The 20,944-nt window shown below is 40.5% G+C and overlaps 1 protein-coding gene across 1 annotated transcript in view; it reads left to right on the plus strand.

The window, feature by feature from the left end:
- The window catches only part of LOC139739037 (transformation/transcription domain-associated protein-like), a gene marked incomplete at its 3' end in the record, with an annotated part of 80,302 nt that overhangs the window by 53,307 nt on the left and 6,051 nt on the right, over positions 1–20,944 (plus strand). The window contains exons 45-66 of the mRNA XM_071649652.1: positions 546–791; positions 2,298–2,372; positions 3,201–3,339; positions 4,343–4,436; positions 4,949–5,118; positions 5,564–5,739; positions 6,573–6,715; positions 8,662–8,764; positions 9,698–9,808; positions 10,673–10,849; positions 11,595–11,732; positions 12,412–12,531; positions 13,254–13,397; positions 13,835–13,987; positions 14,604–14,762; positions 15,391–15,618; positions 16,330–16,425; positions 17,078–17,292; positions 17,824–17,992; positions 18,634–18,749; positions 19,402–19,614; positions 20,307–20,417. Coding sequence (XP_071505753.1) covers positions 546–791; positions 2,298–2,372; positions 3,201–3,339; positions 4,343–4,436; positions 4,949–5,118; positions 5,564–5,739; positions 6,573–6,715; positions 8,662–8,764; positions 9,698–9,808; positions 10,673–10,849; positions 11,595–11,732; positions 12,412–12,531; positions 13,254–13,397; positions 13,835–13,987; positions 14,604–14,762; positions 15,391–15,618; positions 16,330–16,425; positions 17,078–17,292; positions 17,824–17,992; positions 18,634–18,749; positions 19,402–19,614; positions 20,307–20,417 — 3,296 coding nt within the window. The remainder of the gene's footprint in view (positions 1–545; positions 792–2,297; positions 2,373–3,200; positions 3,340–4,342; positions 4,437–4,948; positions 5,119–5,563; positions 5,740–6,572; positions 6,716–8,661; positions 8,765–9,697; positions 9,809–10,672; positions 10,850–11,594; positions 11,733–12,411; positions 12,532–13,253; positions 13,398–13,834; positions 13,988–14,603; positions 14,763–15,390; positions 15,619–16,329; positions 16,426–17,077; positions 17,293–17,823; positions 17,993–18,633; positions 18,750–19,401; positions 19,615–20,306; positions 20,418–20,944) is intronic.

The following is a 20,944-nucleotide window of genomic DNA, read 5'->3' on the forward strand; positions in this document are numbered from 1 at the left end:
TCCCTTCTCTCTCTAATATCTCTTTGATTCTGTCTGTCTGTCTCTGTCTTCTTTCTCCATCTATCTCTTCATATATCTCTTCATATATCTCTCTCTATCTGTTTCTTCTCTCTCTTCATATATCTCTCTCTATCTGTTTCTTCTCTCTCTTCATATATCTCTCTCTCTATCTGTTTCTTCTCTCTCTTCTTTCTGATTCTCTCTATCTGTCTCCCTGTCTTTCTTTCCTCTCTCTGTCTTTATATATATATCTGTCTCTTCTCTCTCTATTTTCTCTTTGATTCTGTCTGTCTCTGTCTTCTATCTCCATATATCTCTTCATATATCTCTTCATATACCTCTCTCTATCTGTTTCTTCTCTCTCTCCTTTCTGATTCTCTCTGTCTTGCTGTCTATTTTTCTCTCTTTATATATCTGTCTCTTCTCTCTCTATTTTCTCTCTGATTCTGTCTGTCTCATTGTCTTTTTTTCTCTTTCTCTCTCATTTTCTGACTCTCTTTTCCTCTTCTTTCTCTTTCTGCCTTCGCTTGACTAACCGACAGCAGACGGCCCGTAGCATCACATCAGAGGCCAGCAAGCCGATCGAGAAGGTCTACTCAGACGCCGTTGTCAACTTCCTCATCCGGCTCGCCTGCCAGGTCAACGACAGCAGCAACACGTCTGCTGTCGGGTCGCCGGGTGAGCAGCTCTCGCGCCGCTGCATGGCCCTGCTGAAGACGGCCCTGCGGCCGGACGTCTGGCCCAACAGCGAGCTGCGCCTCAACTTTCTGGACAAGCTCTTTCTCTCAGTGGTAAGGGAGCACTGTTCTGCCAGGTCTCCGGCTTTGTGCTGAGAGATTCATGTCACAATCAATGTTAATCTAGATCTGTGTTTGTGAAAACTGTATAGACACTGCAAACCCATTTCAAGGCATTGCCTTATTATCATGAAACGGCTAAATAGAACAGTTTCTGTAATCTGCTAAAATCCATGGACGTTTCTTTGGCTACGGCCTAGTAACAAACCATTTTATTCACCTTGTCTTTCCAATTCAGATTCCCTGGTAGGAATTCACTTGATAATTTTCATTGGTTGTTGCAGGATGGGGCAAGTCTAGGCAAATATTGGGGTTCTTATTAATGTTAAGGTCATCTTTTATGAACAAAGCATGCATAGAATATGAATACAGTACAAAAACTGCCTACCATTATTTTAGATACTGATGAACTGTGCAGACTATCCTGTATGATGTTGTTCAAGTGTATGTAAAGAAAAAAATCCCTGCAAACACAAGTTTTGAGACTTTATGCTGTTACTATTAACCAATCTATAAAGAATCACCAAGCTATTGAATTGTTCACAATATAATCTATTCTTACACTGATGTCTATGGAAAATAGTGAGTATTGTAAATCAGGTCATTCATAGGTTTTGAACTTTTTTGGAAGCATGGAGCGTTAAATTTCGACCCAAAGTTTGTCATAGCTTTGTGTGGCGATACACAATATCAGATGCTTTAGCTGCATGTAGAACCAAGCAGCTCAGATATAAAAATTTCAAATTACACACAGTGTTTGATTGTGACTTTAACCTGTTTTATATGTATCCACAAAGACTATATTTTTGTATGTATTTGTCATATTCTTGTGGAAACATCAAGTGCAGATTGTATTACTTGCTGATGTTGTTAGATGTTCATATTTAGTTCAAAATGCACCATGTTCAAAGGTTTGTGTGTGCTTTGTGTGTTGTTGATGTGCCTTTGTGTTGTAAGTCTTAGTAGTGAGAGTAGTAGAGCACCCATGGAAGATGAGATTGTTTTATCTTCACTTGGCTTCCTCTTTTGGCAATAGAGAGATAAGTCTGTGTGGAAAAAGAAATTATGTCTTTGGAGGTAGTTGCAAAGCATGATGGTAAATCTCTTATGCCAGGAGAAACTGGAGTAGATTGGACACAGTCAATCTGTTGTTTATGTTTTTTGTTTTTTGTCTAGCCCATATTCTTATATGCTGTGTGTTGCATAGACACTGCTGAATGTTATCAAAAATTCATTCTATTTGACCTATTTGTGACCTTTCATACCTTTTTTTGTTGTTGCAATGTTCCCATGTGAATGCATTGTCATATCGTAGACTTGTGAGAATGAAGTGGACTGTAGAGGGTCATATTAAGACTTGAATCCAATCCAGAGATGTAATTCAGTGCATGTTTTATGATTCCCTGAACAAGCTTGTAGTGTGTGTGTATTGGTGTGACTCACGTGAGGTGGGGAAAAATTACCGTCTCGTATTTGTGTCTCTCAAATACTCGGGCCAAGGACCAACAAGCTATTGGCAACTATGGAAACCACTGCGCCGGACTCGATGTGCTCAACTTCTTGCTGGGTGTGATGGTGAGTCCACTTGGCTGTTTTCTTGAGAAAGAATCCTTGTAGGATTTGACAAAAGGGATTGTGTTGTGTTAACAGCATTTCCAAATTAATCATAGAATCTGTTGCTTGTAGCCTCAGGAGTGGATGTTACTTCTTCATGTAGATGGAGGAAATGCGTACTGTGGAGTTGTGGACACAGATTTAAGCATGTGGGACTACCATATGTACCGTTTGGTGTATGAAGCGTTTTTCTTGTTGTTGTTTTTCTAATGATCCACACTTTTTAATATACAAAAGCAAATGAAGCTACATTTAGGGATAGTCTTGTAATTCTTCACAACTCTTCCCTACTCTTCCCACTGCCAGTAGCATTCATATTACAAAAAGAGAATAGCTTAAAGAAAAGACAAGTCAGCTGATGTACAAGGTTGTACCTATAAACCTTACATACTAGTTCATGTTTATTGTACAACAATTTCAATGTGGAGATGTGATGTTGCTGCTGGTTTCAATTGCAAAAAGACTACTGTAAAACCAGAAATTTTTGCTTGCATTATAATTCAACAAATTTTGTGAGAGCTAAGATTAGCAAAATGAAAATGCATGCGAAGTTCTTTGTTTACACTATATACATCATATGCCAATGGCAATTTGTGAAAATTTCATGCAGCGAAAAAGGTCGTCAGCTCCAATTTGCAAAAATTTCATGGTGCAAAAATGTCTTCCTTTACAGTATGGTGTACTTCCTGAACAGTTCATTTTCACTTTGAGTGTCACTGTTTTCATACCTTTTGTGTCATGTCTTCAACACATCTGTGTGATATTTGCTTTCACCCACCAACACGCCAGGACAAGCCCACCATCCTGTCCAGTTTCAAGCCCCTCCAGCGAGGCATCGCGGCCTGCATGACCTGTCCGAGCACAAAGGTCATCCGCTCCGTCCACGCGCTCCTCGTCAAACTCATGAGCACGTTCCCGACAGAGTCGAGTGAGTTTTTCCAACCACCGTAGAAACCAGAACATCCATTTAACAGATTCTTTTTCTTGCTTTTGGGTGTGCATTGCTACATCCTTCAGCAAGAAGCCACAGAAACTGAGAGAATGAATCTGTATTCAAATCATTCGCACATTCTTCAATGCGCACGAGTTGATAAAATAGAAATTAGATTACTGAATGTCTGTGAGAAGAAACATTTATGATTACATCATTTCTTTGTGCTCTGTTTGCTTGAGCATATGTGAGGAAGTTCACATTGTTCCAAAGAGTCAATTTTTTATTACAACACATTTATTGCAAGTTGCATGAATTTTCCTACCAGTATACAAAGTAGATTTTGATGCAAGAATTTATTGCTTTACAGGCAGGATACCAACACTTCACCATGGTAACTGCTAAATGCTGAACTATTAAAATCCATTGAAGTGATTAAGGGCAAATTTGTGGGTGTATTCCCCATCCAGACAAGAAGCATTAGTAATTTCATCCAATCACAGATTGGAGTGTAGCAAGAAAACTTTGTTGAAAGTATAGTGGATTTTACAGATGACCATCTACATGTATGTCATGAATACTTCAGCTATCAACACTGGGACATCTATGGGTGCTGTATGCACCACATATTTTGGGAGTCTAATATTTCAAGGATAAGATGATTTGGCAAATGACTGAGTTTGCAACTGAGATCCACAGTGATGGAAAGAGAAATGCGTAATATCCGGAGATAATGTAACTTCTCACCCCTTGATGGTGATACACAGCTCATTTGTGTGACAGGAGGCAGTATTTTCACAAGTTGTTGATTTTTCAAATATCAGTATCAATAGGCTTGCAAGGTTTGTAGGAATAAAAACTTTGCAAAATATACCACATATACAGTATTGATATCTATTTGGGTTGTACATGGTGGCTATTTTACCTTCCAAAAAGGCAAGTTTGGATACCCTACACCAATCTCTATCCTTCTCTTCCCTTTTTTGTTTTCGCACACCAGGTACGTCAAACGTGGCGTCCAAGTACGAGGAGCTGGACAGCTTGTACGCCAGTGTGGGGAAGGTCATTTATGAGGGACTGACCGCTTATGAAAAGTAAGTCTTGGAATTTTTAGATTTGTGGAATCAGGTGTTGCCTTTTTTAAATAATAAAAGAAAAGTAATATGGACAATGGCAGGATTCCCATTTCATATTTTTGGTATAACTTTGATAATATTTTCTTTATTATTTTCTCCTATGTTCAAGGTATGTGATGAGATATGATGTAGATTATTCAGTAAATATTTCTTTTTCAGGTGAAAAAAAATGGACATTGAATCAAATCTATCACATATATATTGGGGTTTCCCTTCAAGTCATCGAGCATTCATCTTTGAAGGAACCATATTCAATCATCAAAGGAACTGACTTTCATGACATTTTGAAATTAAAAAAAAAAGAAATGATATGTTTTCTACCTTTTTTGATAACTTTTTGTTGGTATATTGGAAGAAAATGAGATTGGTATGAGAGTAATTTGATTTACTCATGGGATAGCCCATTTAGTTGACACTTTAGAACATCATTACATGTGTGTGTGCTCTACTTCTTGTTCTTTCCCTTCCAGGGCCACCAACGGCTCCCCCACGTCGGGTCTCTTTGGCACCCTCATGATCCTGAAGGCAGCCTGCACCAACAACATCAGCTACATCGACCGCCTCATCACCGTCTTCATGAGGGCACTACAGAAGATGGCACGTGAGCACCTCAACCCCAGCAGCACCGATGCTACCTCTCGTGAGTTTGCAATCATTTAAATTGATTTATTAATTGATTGGTTGGTTGGTTGGTTGGTTGGTTGGTTGGTTGGTTGGTTGGTTGGTTAGTATGATTGGTACGATTTGATTGATTGATTGATTGATTGATTGATTGATTGATCGATCGATCAATTGATCAATTTTATTATCATTATCATCACCCATTATTATTATTTTTGCTGTTTGACTTGATTTCATTGTTGCTGCTCAAAGGGGGAATCTCAAATGCAGAAATATGGGTGATGCACATTAGTGAAGTTTGAGGAGCATTAGTCAATGCATTCAAAAGTTATGAATCTTTACAGTTTGGTGCACAAATCCATGTCCCATCATCGCTGGATAAGAAGATCACAACACTTTGTGATGTCTCTTCGGTTATGCTGCTAAAATTCTCTCCCTCTTCCGCCCTTCTCTGCACCCCCCAGTGGCCTCGGAGCTCCTGATCATCAGCCTCGACCTGGTCAAGAACCGCGTGGGCGTGATGAGCACCGACATGAGGCGCAACTTTGTCCAGGTCCTGACGTCGGTCATCGAGAAGTCCCCCGACGCCAAGGTGCTCAAGACAATCGTGAAGATGGTGGAGGAGTGGGTCAAGGCAAAGGTCAGTTTGGAAAAAAAGCTCATTCTTCTGTTGTTGTTGGTTGTTGGTTGTTGGTTGTTGTTGTTGTTGGTTGTTGTTGTTGTTGTTGTTGTTGTTGTTGTTGTTGTTGTTGTTGTTGTTGTTGTTGTTGTTGTTGCTGCTGCTGCTGCTGCTGCTGCTGCTGCTGCTGCTGCTGCTGCTGCTGCTGTTGTTGTTTTTGTTTTTGTCGTCATTGTCATTGTTGTTGTTACGGTGGTGGTGGTTGTGATGGTTCCCTTTGATTCTCACAGCATGATCAGTTTTGTGATTCTGATGTATTGGTGGTTGTGTGACTGCCAGGCAAGTGCTCACCTTTTCACTTTATTTGGAGTCTTGTACAGTACTGTAGGTAGGATCACTTCTTGAATGAGGGTGTAAAGATAATCTGTGCTACAACTTTATTACATTTTGTGTTCATTTGCTACTCAAACCAATACCCCACTATAATAAACTTTTTTTTCCTTGCTTACAAGCTCAGAAGTCAGATATTTTACTGAGAATGTATTACAATGAAATTAATGTTACTTTGTGCTTCTATTGCTAAATAATAATGTGAACAATAATAATAATGATAGGAATTACTCATATGGCGTGACATTCTATATCCACAGAAGTGCATCAAGCACTTAGAAGTGAAAATGGAAAATGATGCAAACAGGGAACAATGCACAGCAAACAAACAATACAAAATATTTCAAACTACTTGATGTGGATGTTGCTTTCTGACTGTTTCTTTTCATACCTTTCCCTCCCCCCCCCCCCCCCCCCCCCCCCCCCCCCCGGGCATCCCTGACGTGATAACCTACCCAAACCAGACGGCACTGATGGTAAACCAGTCCCCTTCCCCCAAGGAGAAGACCATCCTCCTGGTAAAACTGATGCAGTACGTGGAGAAGCGCTTCCCGGAGGAGTCCGAACTCAACGCCCAGTTCCTTGAGCTGGTGAATTGGGTCTATAGGTGAGAAATGCCAACCATTGAGTACAGAGAATACATGTTTGGTTGTGCTAGAAGCAACCACCGGAGGGATAAACATATGTTGAAGTCACCATTTCTTTTGCAAAATCTATGATACAGTATATGAGACACCTCTCCGTCTGATATGTATTAGTGAAATTTTGACAAGAAATTTGTACCTTATTTTTTAATGCTCTGCCAACGAAGTGGCCGGAGGCATTAAGTTTTCGGGTCGTCCTCCATCCGTCCATCCGTCCGTACGTACGTACGTCCGTCCCGTTTTGTTTTTGTCGATATCTCAAGAACCGTGTGGTGGTTTTACATCAAACTTGGTATGAGGGTATATCCTGGGGGGATAATACTTTATTTGGATTTTAGGGTCACGGGGTCAAAGGTCAAAGGTCACAGGTTATTTTGTGAAAAAAAAGGTTGAAAATTCATGTTTGTCCTCCATATCTCGCAAATGGTTCAAGGTATCTTCATGGAACTTAGTATATATGCTTGTTCCAGTGGGCAGTGATTATCTAGGGAAGTTGGGGGTCATGGTTCAAAGGTCAGGGGGTCAAAGGTCAAGGTCAACTCCTCAAAATATCACTACTTTCCTTATATTTATGCAATGCCTGAAGGTTTTTGTTTTTTTTTAAACTTGATGTATACATGTATTACCCAATATATATTCTGTGGGAAGTTTCTTGCCGAAAGGTCAAAGGTCAAAAGGTGAAAGGTCAAGTGAAAGTGCTGAATTGCACTTTTTCCTCCATATCTCAAAAGTAACTCAAGGTATCATCATGAAACTTACGTGTATTTGTGCATGTTCAACCTAACAGTGATTCTCTTTGGAACTGTGAGGTCAAAGGTCAAAGGCCAGGTTTAGATAATGCTGTTTTCCCATTTGATACTGAAATTATACTTTTTCTCAATACCTTGAAAATTACTCAATGCATAAACTTATAAAAGGGTCAAAAGTCAAGTAAAAATCCTCATTTCCCCAAATACCTGCACTCTGACATTTTAATCATTCATCCAATTGAACCTAGTTCTAGGAAAGTGAACATTCAGCACATTTGTGTCAAACCTGTCATTTTAATATTTTGCCAATTGTGTGAAACTGTTATCACACATTGTCCAGACATTGTACTATAGACCTATTAGGAGAACCATGCATTATGGCGGAGGCATATCAGTCGCTGTAGCGATATATCTTTTTTTTAAATAATTGTCAAAACTGAGAAGGAATTCTTGGTGATGAATTAAGGATAGCGCAGAATAATCATGCCTGCCTCACCTCTTGATATTCATAGTTGTAATCATCATCAAGGTTATATGACTTCTCTACAATTTTTAAGTTTAAACTCTCAAGAATAGTAATTAAAAGCTATTCATGTGTTACTTTTACATTGACATCAAGTTTGTTTTTGTTTATAGTTTTGGCACAATTTGTGTGAGCGGCGCAGTAGTTAAAGGGGATGGCTAGTAATTGATCAGTGGGAATCAGTGGGAATGCTGGGGGATGATTGTTCCAATCCTTGTGGGATTCATTCAAGAGTACATTATATATCTATTGTTGTGTGAAAATTATTTGCTTCAGAATAGTCTCATATTCAAGTAATGTGCAGTTCAATGTTTCCATGTTATTAGCATGCCTGTACAGTGACGGGGCGATCGTTAACGGGCCATTAATGTTTGTATCTGAACATGCATTCACAAATTATACATCTTTCGAAACACTATCCATTGTGAATGCCATCTGTACAGCATAAGTCAGGTTTTTCTCTGATCACGCTTAAGGGATGGATTGATAACACTCTATTGACATGTTTTGGTCACCTTCAGTGTTACCCTGCAAACAAAAAGCATTGCTATTGAGCTCTTACTGAAATGCAGCTTCTGGGGAACTGTTCCTTTGGCAAGTGCATGAATGCAAGTATCATTGTTTTTGTACATTCCAGGGATGACTCTTTGGCCGGTAGTGACCTGACATCCAAGCTGGAGCCAGCCTTCCTTGCCGGTCTGCGATGCAGCCAGCCCCACATCCGGACCAAGTTCTTTGAGGTCTGTTACTGTACTCCAACAATGCATCCCCCCTTAAAAAAAAACAAAACAACAACAACAAAACAACAACAAAAACAACAACAAAAAAACAACGAAAAAACATTACTGGTTTACCTTTGATAGTTCTTTGTAATGATCTGAAAGAAAGACTCTAAGCAACAAGAGTCAATGTTTATGAAAGAAAAGTGCTTCTACATTGTTTTTGCTTTTGTGAGTGAAAACATTCAACGATTCTTACAAGATGTTCTGCCTTGAAGATTTCATGAGACAGCTCCTCTGTCACCAGAGAATTGCAAAGTGTGCATGGAATGTGTAGGGCTTGTAGGAGTGAATGCTTGCACGTTCTGCATGTCAGATATCACAGGGTTTTGAGGTGAAATTCATTGTTATATTATGCCACCCCAGTCCTATGGTACTAAATACAAACCTTTCCAGAGAGTTTCAGGTGTTTGGTGTATCCTTGTACACTGTGTATTCTTATTCATTGTTATATTCTACCCAGTCATGTGCTGCAAAATAAAAACCTTTCCAGAACATGTCAGGTGTTTGGTGTATCCTTATACACTGTGTATCGTTATTCATTGTTACGTGCTACCTAGTCATGTGGAGCAAAGTGTAAACCTTGCCGGAGCATTTCAGTGTTTGGTGTATTCTTATACATTGTGTAGTAACTTTTCTTTTACACCAAGAATAGCCAAGTCGTGTATCTCACTGTCATATTTCACATGTAATACTGTATTTCTCTCTTCTTGTGCTGCATGCATGCCTTTTTGCTCTATTTGTGGAATCCTAATTTGGAAAAGTACTATGTAAATGTGATTTGTGATATTGCTCTAGAAACATTAGCCTGTCTCCATATTCCAGAGTTTCATTGTTTGGTGAGTACTCATTATGACGCAAATATTTGACACCGTGTGTCTGTGTTTACCCTAGGTGTTCAATGCCAGCATCAGGAGGCGACTGTTTGACCGACTCCTGTACATCATCGACTCACAGAACTGGGAGGCAATGGGCTCTCACTACTGGCTGAAGCAATGTGTTGAGGTAGAAATTATTGTGTCACGTATCAAATTTTAAGCTGTGTGTGTTTGTACATAAGAACACATCAAGAGTATATTGAATATTCTTCACTGTATGAAGAATAGTGATAGTGTGGTACATGATGCACTAGTGCAGTTGAACTTGATTTTAAAGTTTGTGTGTGTGTTTGTCTTCTCATTTTACTTCCTGTGCCTTTGTTTCCCTCTTTCCTCTCTCTCTCAAATTGATCAATCAATCAATCAATCAATCAATCAATCCATCCATCTATCTAATATCTATCTATCTATCTATTATCTATCTATCTATCTATCTATCTATCTATCTATCTATCTATCTATCTATCTATCTACATATGTATCTGTCTGTCTGTCTATCTATCTATTTATCTATTTATCTATCTCTCTCTCTGTCTGTCTATCTATCTGTCTATCTATCTATCTATCTATCTATTTATCTATCTATATATGTCTATCTATCTATCTATCTATCTATCTACCTATCAATCTATCTATCTATCTACCTATCTATCTATCTATCTATCTATCTATCTATCTACCTATCAATCTATCTATCTATCTATCTATCTATCTGTCTATCTATCTATCTATCTATCTATCTACCTATCAATCTATCTATCTATCTATCTATCTATCTATCTACCTATCAATCTATCTATCTATCTATCTATCTACCTATCAATCTATCTATCTATCTATCTATCTATCTATCTACCTATCAATCAATCTATCTATCTATCTATCTATCTATCTATCTATCTATCTATCTATAAATCCATTTATTTTAAATCAGTCTCTGTTTGCACCCATGCATATCCCGTTCACCTATTGTCCTCCATCCCCCCTTCAGCTGCTGATGTCGTCCAGCTCCAACAGCACACTGATCTCCACCATCAACACGTCCCCTCTGCCGTCCATCACATCGGTCATCAACCTGGCAGACAGCCAGGAGAAGGCAGCCTTCATGCTGGCCGCCCACGTCAAGGAGGAGCCCATGGATGTTGAGTCTGATTCGCACAAGGAGGAGGTGAGTGAGAAGATTCGGCAGAAAGCTTCTTGAATTCTCTCTGTAGTGGAGGCCACAGATGCTGCAACAATTAGTTTTTAGACTTAAACAGATCATTTTGTCATGGTGAATAGAATCTTAAGTTGAGAACAAGACATTACAACCTTGCCTCAATGGCTTAAGTAAAGCTAAATTTGCTACACTGCAATGTTTGACCATCCCTGTTCTCACAACAACATGATGCTTCAGCCAACTGAACATTGCAAGTCAAGTGTACTACTTGAAATTCTCTTGTGTTCTTCAGTAAACCAGGGGCCTGTTTCATAAAGAGTTGCGATTGATCCTACGCTCAAATTATTTTGTGTAACTCGTTGAATCGAGTCTAAGTTCAATATTGAGCATAAGTCCTGTTTCATAAGTACACTCGCGCTTGATTTCTAGAAAAATCAAGCGTAACTTTCAGTAGATTGAGCGCTACTCGCAAAGTTGCTTATGAAACGCAATTTGCGATTGATTGCAACTTACGCTCAATCTTCATGAGACAGACCCCAGAACTGATTATGATGCTTTTGCCCAGGTCAAAATCCTGTTTGAAGAGACTTTCTAAATATGTAATGAAAGCTTATATGGTGTTTAACCCTTTCACTTCTAAGAGAACCGAGATGCCCAAGGAAACATCGTCAAGTTTTTTACCTTCATTTCTCTGTCTGAAGTGACAGATTCTCATGAAACTCAGGAATGTTCCTTGTACTTTCCCTTCCATCAGGATGTCGAGATCGACATTGAATTACCCCAGAATGAGGGTGGGGTGTCCTCCACCGCCCCCTCCTCAGAGCCCAGGCAGCAGCTACAGCAACTCATCACTAGGGACATCAAGTTTCTGGAGAGCCTCCGAAACGTCAAGGTCAGTACACTGCTTGGTCAATGACCCCTTGTCATGATGGTGACAGGACATTTGCTCCTGCGACAATTACTCGGGTCTTATTTTCTCCAAGTACTTAGGGTTAGGGTTGTGATAGGACAATGTGTTTAGTTTGATGTGAGGATTAGGATTAGGGTTAGGGTTATGTATGTGGATAGAATTTATGTTTGGCTTAGTGTGCAGATATTTCATGGGAGCAATTGTTGCAGGAGCAATTGTCTTGAAACTGTCATGACAACCTGCTTTGTTGATATACTTTCAACGTAAGTTCCGGTTTTTCATTTGTTGATAAAATTACATCTCATGTATGAGATCTTAATAAGAAATGTACACTTTGTAAATGAAAGAAGAGGTGAAAATAATCATTAAAATGGTAAAATAAGAAGAAAAAAAAAGAAAAGATCGGCTTGAGATACTGTACTCTGCTTTCTTTCCAAAAATGGAGGATAGAATTCGGCAAAATACTTCACCCAAGTGGGAATGAGTCATTTGGGGGAATGTTTGTGCCCTGGTGTTGTATGGGTAGAAATATGAGAAAAAAAAACAACAGCAGACCATTTTAAAGGACATGTAGATATTATACTACCTGCGTGATTCAAAATCCGCATCAATATGTGCTGATCATGGTTGTTTGTCTGTTTGTTTGTTTATACCTTGCCAGACCTTCACTTTCCTGCAAGCCGTCTCCCAGCTGTGCCACAGCGACACGGAGCTGACCCACTCCCTCTGGGTCAGGGCTTTCCCTAAGGTCTGGAAGATCCTCAACGAGAAGGAGCAGACGGTGAGTGGTGGCGCTATACTCGGCCAGAATCGTTATCTTTGTTTTGGGTCTTGTCTTTATAAAACCCTGCTGTGCTTTGTCCACTGATTGGCATGTTCATTGAGAGGTGCTTTCTTTGCCTATTGTTACAGATTCCAGGAAATTATCTGCCATAGAATAGTGATTACCCAATCCCCCACTCTTTCTTGTGTTTAGCTTTCCCGTTGGAACAAGGCATTGTGATGCCTCCTGAGTAGGCAGGTGAATTTTATACAACGAGCCCAAGTTTGAAGGGGGTTAAATGAAAAGCATGGCAAGTTGTAGCTAAGCGTTCAGGCCCATAAAGGGTTATTAGAATGCCTCAGTCAGCAAAGTGGCTAAGTCAGTAGCATGCCTGCCTTGCACTCAAGCAGCTTGGGATCAAGCACAGTTGAATGAGATAGCTCATGATTTCAAGAGGAAGAGGAGGAGGAGGAAAAAAGAGGAAAAGAAGGAGGTGGAGAGAGGGAAGGAAGGTGGAGGAGCACAAAGTGTGAGGGGAGATGAAGATGCAAAATGGGAACAAAATAGAAGAGGATTAGGTTGTAGCTAATGAGGATCAGGATAAAAGTTCCGGATCACTAAAAGTTTTGGTTATCGGGATGGTACTGGCGATGACAACATGAAGGTGACTATGATCATGAAAGATGATAAATGAAAGTGGTGATTTCAGAAGATTTCGCTTTTCCTTACAATCTCCCCAGACCCTATCCCAGGAGGTCAGCCCGTTCCTGTGCAGCGGCAGCCACCAGTATCAGAAGGACGCCCCCAGGAGCACCATCCATACCTTTGTGGAGGCTGTGTCCAGATGCACACCAGCCATCAGCATCAGACCATGTGTGCTCAGGGTGAGTGAACCTATGAGACGGGTCTCATTGAATCTTTAAAGGGGAGTATCCTGAACATCTGGAGTGTATACAGTTTGGAAGTCAGCCATTAATAAGAAATACCTAAATGGCCATCAACATTGTTCATCCGTGATAATCTACATGTATGTCATTGGCTGCTGCATGGGCTGCCTGCTATTAAATTGGGTATGGAAAATTATTGATGTTTCTTTACCTATGCAAGTTAAGACTCTGTTACAAGCTTTTGTTCCAAAGTAAACTAGTTTGTATAATGCTTATAGCTTACATAAGGCAATGTTGAAAATCATAAGCAGAGTGCGTCTGTGGCTGGTTCTTAATGTATCTGATTGTATAATGTGTGCTTGTGAGTGGTTCGTACTGCGTCTCACTGAATGTCTTTTCACGGAACTCACTTTTCGTCTTGCATGAAAACCCAGTACCTCGGCAAGAGTCACAACCTGTGGCACCGCTGTATCCTGATGCTGGAGCAGAACGCTATCACCAGTGGCTTCAGCAGCCACCACCACCGGCCGCGCAGCTCCAGCGTCTACGACTTCTGCGAGCCGGACAACACAGCTGCCATGCAACAGGTTGGTTGGGGGCAGGCGGAGGAAATCTGCGAGAAGTTTTAATCCCCTGATTTGATAAAGAGAACGGAATCTGTGCTAGTCAGCACTAAGCATGTGTGATTGAGTACTACAGTAGTCACAAATTTGGTTATGCAGTGAAGTCTGTGCATGTTAATGTCATATGCAGGGCACTTCATGAAAGTTTTATGCATTATGTGCTCACATTAGGTTTCTTATGTAAGTCTATTTTACATTTTGGAGACGAGTGTTGTACTTTTTGAAATCCACTGCCAGCGAGAGTCAAACATCTGTGCAAAAAACTAATCAAGATTGACGTTATTAAGCAATGTACTGCTATCTATCCGTCTGTTTTACAGGTGAGAACGCAGACTATAAACTTTATGGTTGTGATGAGAAAATAAATGTTTCTTAGCAAGCATCAATTTTGCCAATAAACGAGTGTAATGTTTGCAAGTTATGATGGTGATTTCTGTCCACATTGTGCATCTTTAGAAAACACACACACACAAAAAAGAAATTTTAGTTCGTATGATACCTTTCAAAAAGGCTGACAATGGAGTATGTAATGCCAGATTTGTTCTCCGAAAACCACACATCTCTCTTCCGAATCCCACAGGAGACCCTGGACTCTCTCTCTGAACTGTACGAGAGGCTGGAGGAGGAGGATCTGTGGGCGGGGCTCTGGCAGAGACGCTGCAAGTTCCCTGAGACGGCCACGGCCCTCTCCTACGAGCAGCAGGGGTTCTTTGAGCAGGCCCAGACCACATATGAACAGGTGAGTGGGACTAAAGAAAGATACCACAGGCTCTGTGGTAGTCCACCCTATGGACAGTCGATGTCTCTCCTTTGATCACATGTAATCAAGACATGTGAAGAAGTAGCAGTCAAGCAATGTGTTAAATGAATATTCACTTCCTGTGGAGCCGTGCTCTATTGGAAACAGAAGCAGAAAAGAATGAACTTCCTCTACCAGCTGATCGTTTTGTACTTCTTTGTCACACTGATATCTGCGACAACTTATCTTTGAGTTGGCAAATGTATTCCAGGATGGTTTGGAGACATTCAATCTGCATGTGTTTGCTTACCAGTGATGATATATTGATGCACAATATCTTGCTGTTACAGCCAAGATGGTATGATTTCTTCAGCAGCATCAGTTGAACTATGAGATTTTAATCCACAAGATACTACCCGTAGCAAAACTTCTTTTTTTTCTGATGTATCAAACAGAAGTTATGTAAAGTGCATAGAAAATCTTCTAGGATATTATACCCTACATGTATATAAATGCAAATTATGATTATCATATTATTACTGCTAATAATGATGTGGTTCGTGAGAATCGAAAATCATGAATGAAATGAATAAACTCGTCTGAACCTCTTTTCCTGTGGTCTGGCCAGGCAATGGCCAAGGCGCGGTCGGAACACAACTCGGGGCCGGCGAGCAACATGCTCTTCCCGGAGTACCACCTGTGGGAGAGCCACTGGGTACGGTGCTGCAAGGAGCTCAGCCAGTGGGACATTCTGATGGAGTATGGTAACACCAAGGGGCAGACCAACCCCCGTCTGGTACTGGAGAGTGCCTGGAGGGTACCCAACTGGGCTGCCATGAAGGAGGCTCTGGCACAGGTGGGCGTGGCACCTACATATCTCTCTCTCTTTCTGGTTTGATATGTTTGCTACCAATACTGTTAAATTTGACTGTATTTAGAACAATGCTTCCTCGCTAGTGGTCAGGTCCATACACTGGCTGTACACTACATGCTAATGAATGAGGTGATCTTATGCACCCACATGCAACACACCAAAGGTCTAGTGGGGTCACACTTTCGACGTTGATTCCTGCACTTTCCGGTAATGTGGAGTTACTGTGCAGCAGGGCAGAGCATATATGCAGTAATTGCATCTGATATTTTCCTTTTTATCTTGGCTGAAACATTGTCACTTCACAACAGAAATGCATTTTCAGAGCTTATAACTTTATATTTCTTTTCCCACATGCAGCAGTTGCTCTAAAAATCTACTAACCTATGGTAGTTTGGAGCAAGAGATAGTGGTCCATGTTTTTCCTGTACAGTCAAATGGAGCTCGTGCTGTGCACTGACAGCCTTGTCAACACATTGTTATGGAAATAAATTAGCACTGCCGCTGTTCGAGTTTTACCGTTTTACGTGAAGTTTTTACAGTTTTACGCGATAGGGAGATTTGGCAGCCATTACCTGGCAAGAGAAGGATTATATTTGTGTATCCCAAATTGTAATTAGGTGGATTGTTCAGTTATTGACTTACCTCTTTCCATGTGCACCAAGCTATCCTTCTACTTCCATCACTGTGCTATAGGTGGAGCAGAGCTGCCCCCGTGAGATGAACTGGAAGGTGAACCTGTATCGTGGTTTCATCGCCATCTGCCACCCCGACGAGAAGAATCTTACCCTGGTGCGTGAGGTTTATAATGTTTCAGTTTCTCTCAGGCAATGGTGAAGATAAAATAGTGAAAAATAGAATGAATAGACAGAGGAATGAAAGTTTTAGAGTTGGATTAATGAATGAGGCCTTTGAATGACTGACTTGGATGAATGGATGAAGTAAATAAATTATTTTGCAAATGAATGGATGAGTGGAAATGTTGATTGATACAGGACTAAAAATGTAGATTCCACTGATGTGGCACTTTTAGTTTCAAGACTCCACAGTTTTGAAGCTTGTAGTTGCACATGATATGGAAGATTTTCTTCTGCCTTTTCTTGCTGAATATTTGAGTTATCATACTCGATCATACCCGATATATGTACATCTGTATGGGAATACATAAACTTTGATTGTTAACTTTACCAATTTTGAAGTTCTCCATGATATCTTGTTCATTCTGTCTTCATGGGAAACCTGCCTCAACTTGAATGCTCTATTTGAATGGTGCATTTACTTCAAATGCAAGAGCGATTCATTGAGCTTTATCAATTGCTGGTAAATGATGCCGCAGGAAAAAAAAATGTTGTAAGATATGGGGGTGGGGTACAATGCTCTGTAATTTGAATGTCACCAAATTGAGATTATTCGGGAGATGTATTTTTTTTTTCACTCCGCCCAGATTGAGAGGCTGGTGGAGATGTCCAGCAAGCAGGCGCTGGAGGAGTGGAGGCGTCTGCCCCACTATGTGACCCAGGCCCACACCCCGCTCCTCCAGGCCACCCAGCGCATCATGGAGCTGCAGGAGGCGTCTCAGGTCCACCACGGCCTCCAGCCCTCCAACCTGGGCCGCACACAGAGCCTGCACGACATGAAGGCCATCGTCAAGACTTGGAGGTAAAGAAAGAGGTGGTGGTAGTGGTGGGGGGGGGGGGAGGAGCACCACCGGTAGAGATGGAAGTGGTATAGGTATAGGTATAGGTATAGGTATAGGTATAGGTATAGGTATAGGTATAGGTATAGGTATAGGTATAGGTAGCGGGTGTGCTAAGTTACTGCAATAGTGGGAGAGGTAACAATAGTGTCAAAGTAGATAGTAAGTAGAAGTAATAATAGTAGTAATAGCAATAAAAGCAATAAAAGTATTGTTATATCGGCAATGGATAGTGGTAACAGTAGAGGTTCTAGTAGTAGTAGTAGTAGTAGTAGTTGTAGTAGTAGTAGTAGTAGTAGTAGTAGTCGTAGTGGTAGTTGTAGTAGTCGTAGTAGTAGTCGTAGTAGTAGTAGTAGTAGTCGTAGTAGTAGTAGTAGTCGTAGTAGTAGTAGTAGTAGTCGTAGTCGTAGCAGTAGTAGTAGTAGTAGTAGTAGTAGTAGTAGTTCAAGTAGTGGGACAATTATCATTATATTTTGACTTTACTATATGTTTAGAAACCGTCTGCCGATGGTGTCAGATGACTTGAGTCACTGGAGCGACATATTCATCTGGAGGCAGCACCACTACCAGGCCATCGTACAGGCCTATGACAACTCCTCCAATACCTCCGGGGACAATGTGAGTGGTGAAATTAAGTTTCCTTCTTTAGCCAGTGAGACACCTGCAACATCTTGCATACACTGTATCTGCGGAAATGGATACAGTGCTCACCCGATAATTGGGAACCACTTTAGTGGGAACACTGGAAGCCCTTTTTTAACCAGAACAAATTTGTCTTCCACCCTCCCAATTAAGCTTTGACCACTTTACCTCCAGTTTTTTTTTTTCTCTGGAGGGTAATTCAAGCTTTGTCTAGTCTTCAGCTCCTTTTAATGTGATAGAAAAACATGATGTAATAATTTGTGACTCAAATGAAAACAATAATCTAACACCAAGTATGAAAGGAGTATGCATGTTATAGCAAAATGAGTACATCTTCAACAGGTTAACCACACAAACTATGTACACATTCAATATGATCTAGTTGAGGTGAGGCTAAATGCTGCTGCAAATGATGAATCTGTTTAATTGTATATGTAGCAGAATCCAGTAAAAATCACAGATTACAGATAAGAAGCATGACTTTCAGTTGGACAGCATAGTTGCTTTTAGCCCTTTCTGTGTCATGGACTTTGGACAGTGTGTACAACGCTATGGGGTTTTCTGTACCAGTTGGCACTCAAAGCACACAGAGTTAATGAGATTTGTAGGTGTGTGTGTGTGTGTGTTGATTCTACTATTTTTTTATTTCTCTCTTTTTACAGCAACAACACAACAACATCATGCTGGGTGTGCACGCTTCAGCCCAGTCTATCATCAACTATGGCAAGGTGGCCAGGAAGCACAACCTGATTGGACCAGCCCTGGACTCTCTCAGCAGGTATGGCTGTCCAAGGGATTCGCCTTTTTACTGGGGTACCTTTCGGAGTTCTGCCCTCATTCAACCTCTGACCTTAATGCCATGCCACATTCTCATGTGGATGGCTTCGAGACAGGAATTAATCACAGAGTGCCCAATTTGCTAGCCATGTTAAAGCTGTTAACCCTAGTGTGATGATACTGTGGTTATCTTTCTCTCACTATTTATGACATCTTTCTGTCCAAATTTTTCCAACGGTATCAATCCTTGTCACGCATGTGAATGGCTATAGGTATGCACAAAGCATCTTTCTTGCATGCAGTTTGACATAAAGTCTAAGAAATATCAGTAATGCAGAGAATCACATTCCAGCAGTCTGCAATGTATTGAATTGTATTGACAATAATTGTCATTTCAGTTGCTTGTATGGATAGTTCTCCAATGACTTTGCCGCTGGATGGTCCACGTTTTCAACATGTTCCTTTATCGCAAAGTCCAACTAATATCTTTATGATGATGTGTTGCTTAGCAACACTTAATCTCCATCATCTGTCTGTAGTACTTTTGTTTTATGAGAAGAAGTTACCTGTTATCATCCTATTCCTTATGTTTTGAAATTTACAAAATCACTGGTGATAATGGATGCTCTTGACTAATGATGATGCGTTGCTAGGATACACACCATCCCGAGCGTACCGGTGGTGGACTGCTTCCAGAAGATCCGGCAGCAGGTGAAGTGCTACCTGCAGATGGCGGGCACCATGGGCAAGCAGGAGCTGCAGGAGGGGCTGGAGGTCATCGAGTCCACCAACCTCAAGTACTTCAGCCGGGAGATGACCGCCGAGTTCTACGCCCTCAAGGGCATGTTCCTGGCCCAGGTTGGGAGGTGGGTTTACTTACCTCTGAGGAGTGAGAGATTGTAAGTTGATGATGTGATCCTGCTTAATGAAAGGAGAGTTTATTTTGCCATTCCGTCATGGTGAAAATATTCTGTCCTCCACGCTCCATATATAGCATGTCATCACTGTTCATAAAACAGTGCCAAGGAAATCAAGAGGCAATGCTACAGCAAGATACGCTAATACATGTATGTACTTATTGATCCTGTGTGGAGGATGCATGTGTGAGGCTGAAAGAGGAACATATTTCAAAGAGACTGTTGACTGTATAATTGTGAATCTCATTAAATCATGATAGTTTACAATAAAATATTCTTACAATTCACCTCTTTTTTTCATCACAGTCATAGGACACCCCTTCTATGACATGACATGCATTACATCATGCGTACTTTAAAAAGATGGATTTGGGGCCAACATTTGTCCACCATTTTATAAAACAGATGATGCACATGTTTTTTATTTGTCAGTAAGAATGGTATGCATGCAGTAACTATGGAAACTAGTCTATCCCAATTGGCTGTGCCTCATGAGTTAAACAATTCCATAGTTAACCGATGCGCACAATATTCCTACGGACACACTCATAGACACTTGGACCTGTGCATCATTTGGATACTTACTGAATATCATATGCAAGTTAGTTCAACCGTGACAACATTTTTCTCCGCCTGCCCAGGTCTGATGAGGCAAACAAGACGTTTTCCGCCGCCGTCCAAATGCATGACACCCTGGTGAAGGCCTGGGCTCTCTGGGGCGACTACCTGGAGCAGATCTTCTGTAAAGACAAGTGAGTGTCTGCACCTAGCGACCCTATTTCTGTAGTGTGATGTTTTATCTTTGTGTTATCATTTTTATTAGCATTCATTGCTAGTATCTGATATAAAAGTAGAGTACTTGTGATTTGAACTCTGCCTTTCTAGCTATCTGCCTATATATTTATCTATCTTTCCATCTATCTGTCTATAAATCTAATCTATCTTTCTATCTGTCTATCCATCTACCTGTCTATCTAATCTATCTTTCTGTCTTTCTATTTGCCTATCTTTGCATCTGTATCTTTCCATCTGTCTATCTGTTTATCTATTTATTGAGTTATCTATATATATTTTTCTCTGTCTATTTGTCTATCCATCTACCTGTCTATCTAATCTATCATTCTGTCTATCTATCTACCTATCTCTCTACCTACAATGTATCTTCCTGTCTATCAATCTCCCTATATATCCATTTCTCTATCTATTAGTCAATCAATCTACACTATCTGTCTGTCTATCTACCTATCTGTGTATCTGTCTATCATCTATCTACCTATAT

Source organism: Diadema antillarum, unplaced genomic scaffold, assembly GCF_040938485.1.
Source record: "Diadema antillarum isolate AM-2024a unplaced genomic scaffold, OU_Dant_1.0 seq00000780_RagTag, whole genome shotgun sequence".
Classification (NCBI taxonomy): domain Eukaryota; kingdom Metazoa; phylum Echinodermata; class Echinoidea; order Diadematoida; family Diadematidae; genus Diadema; species Diadema antillarum.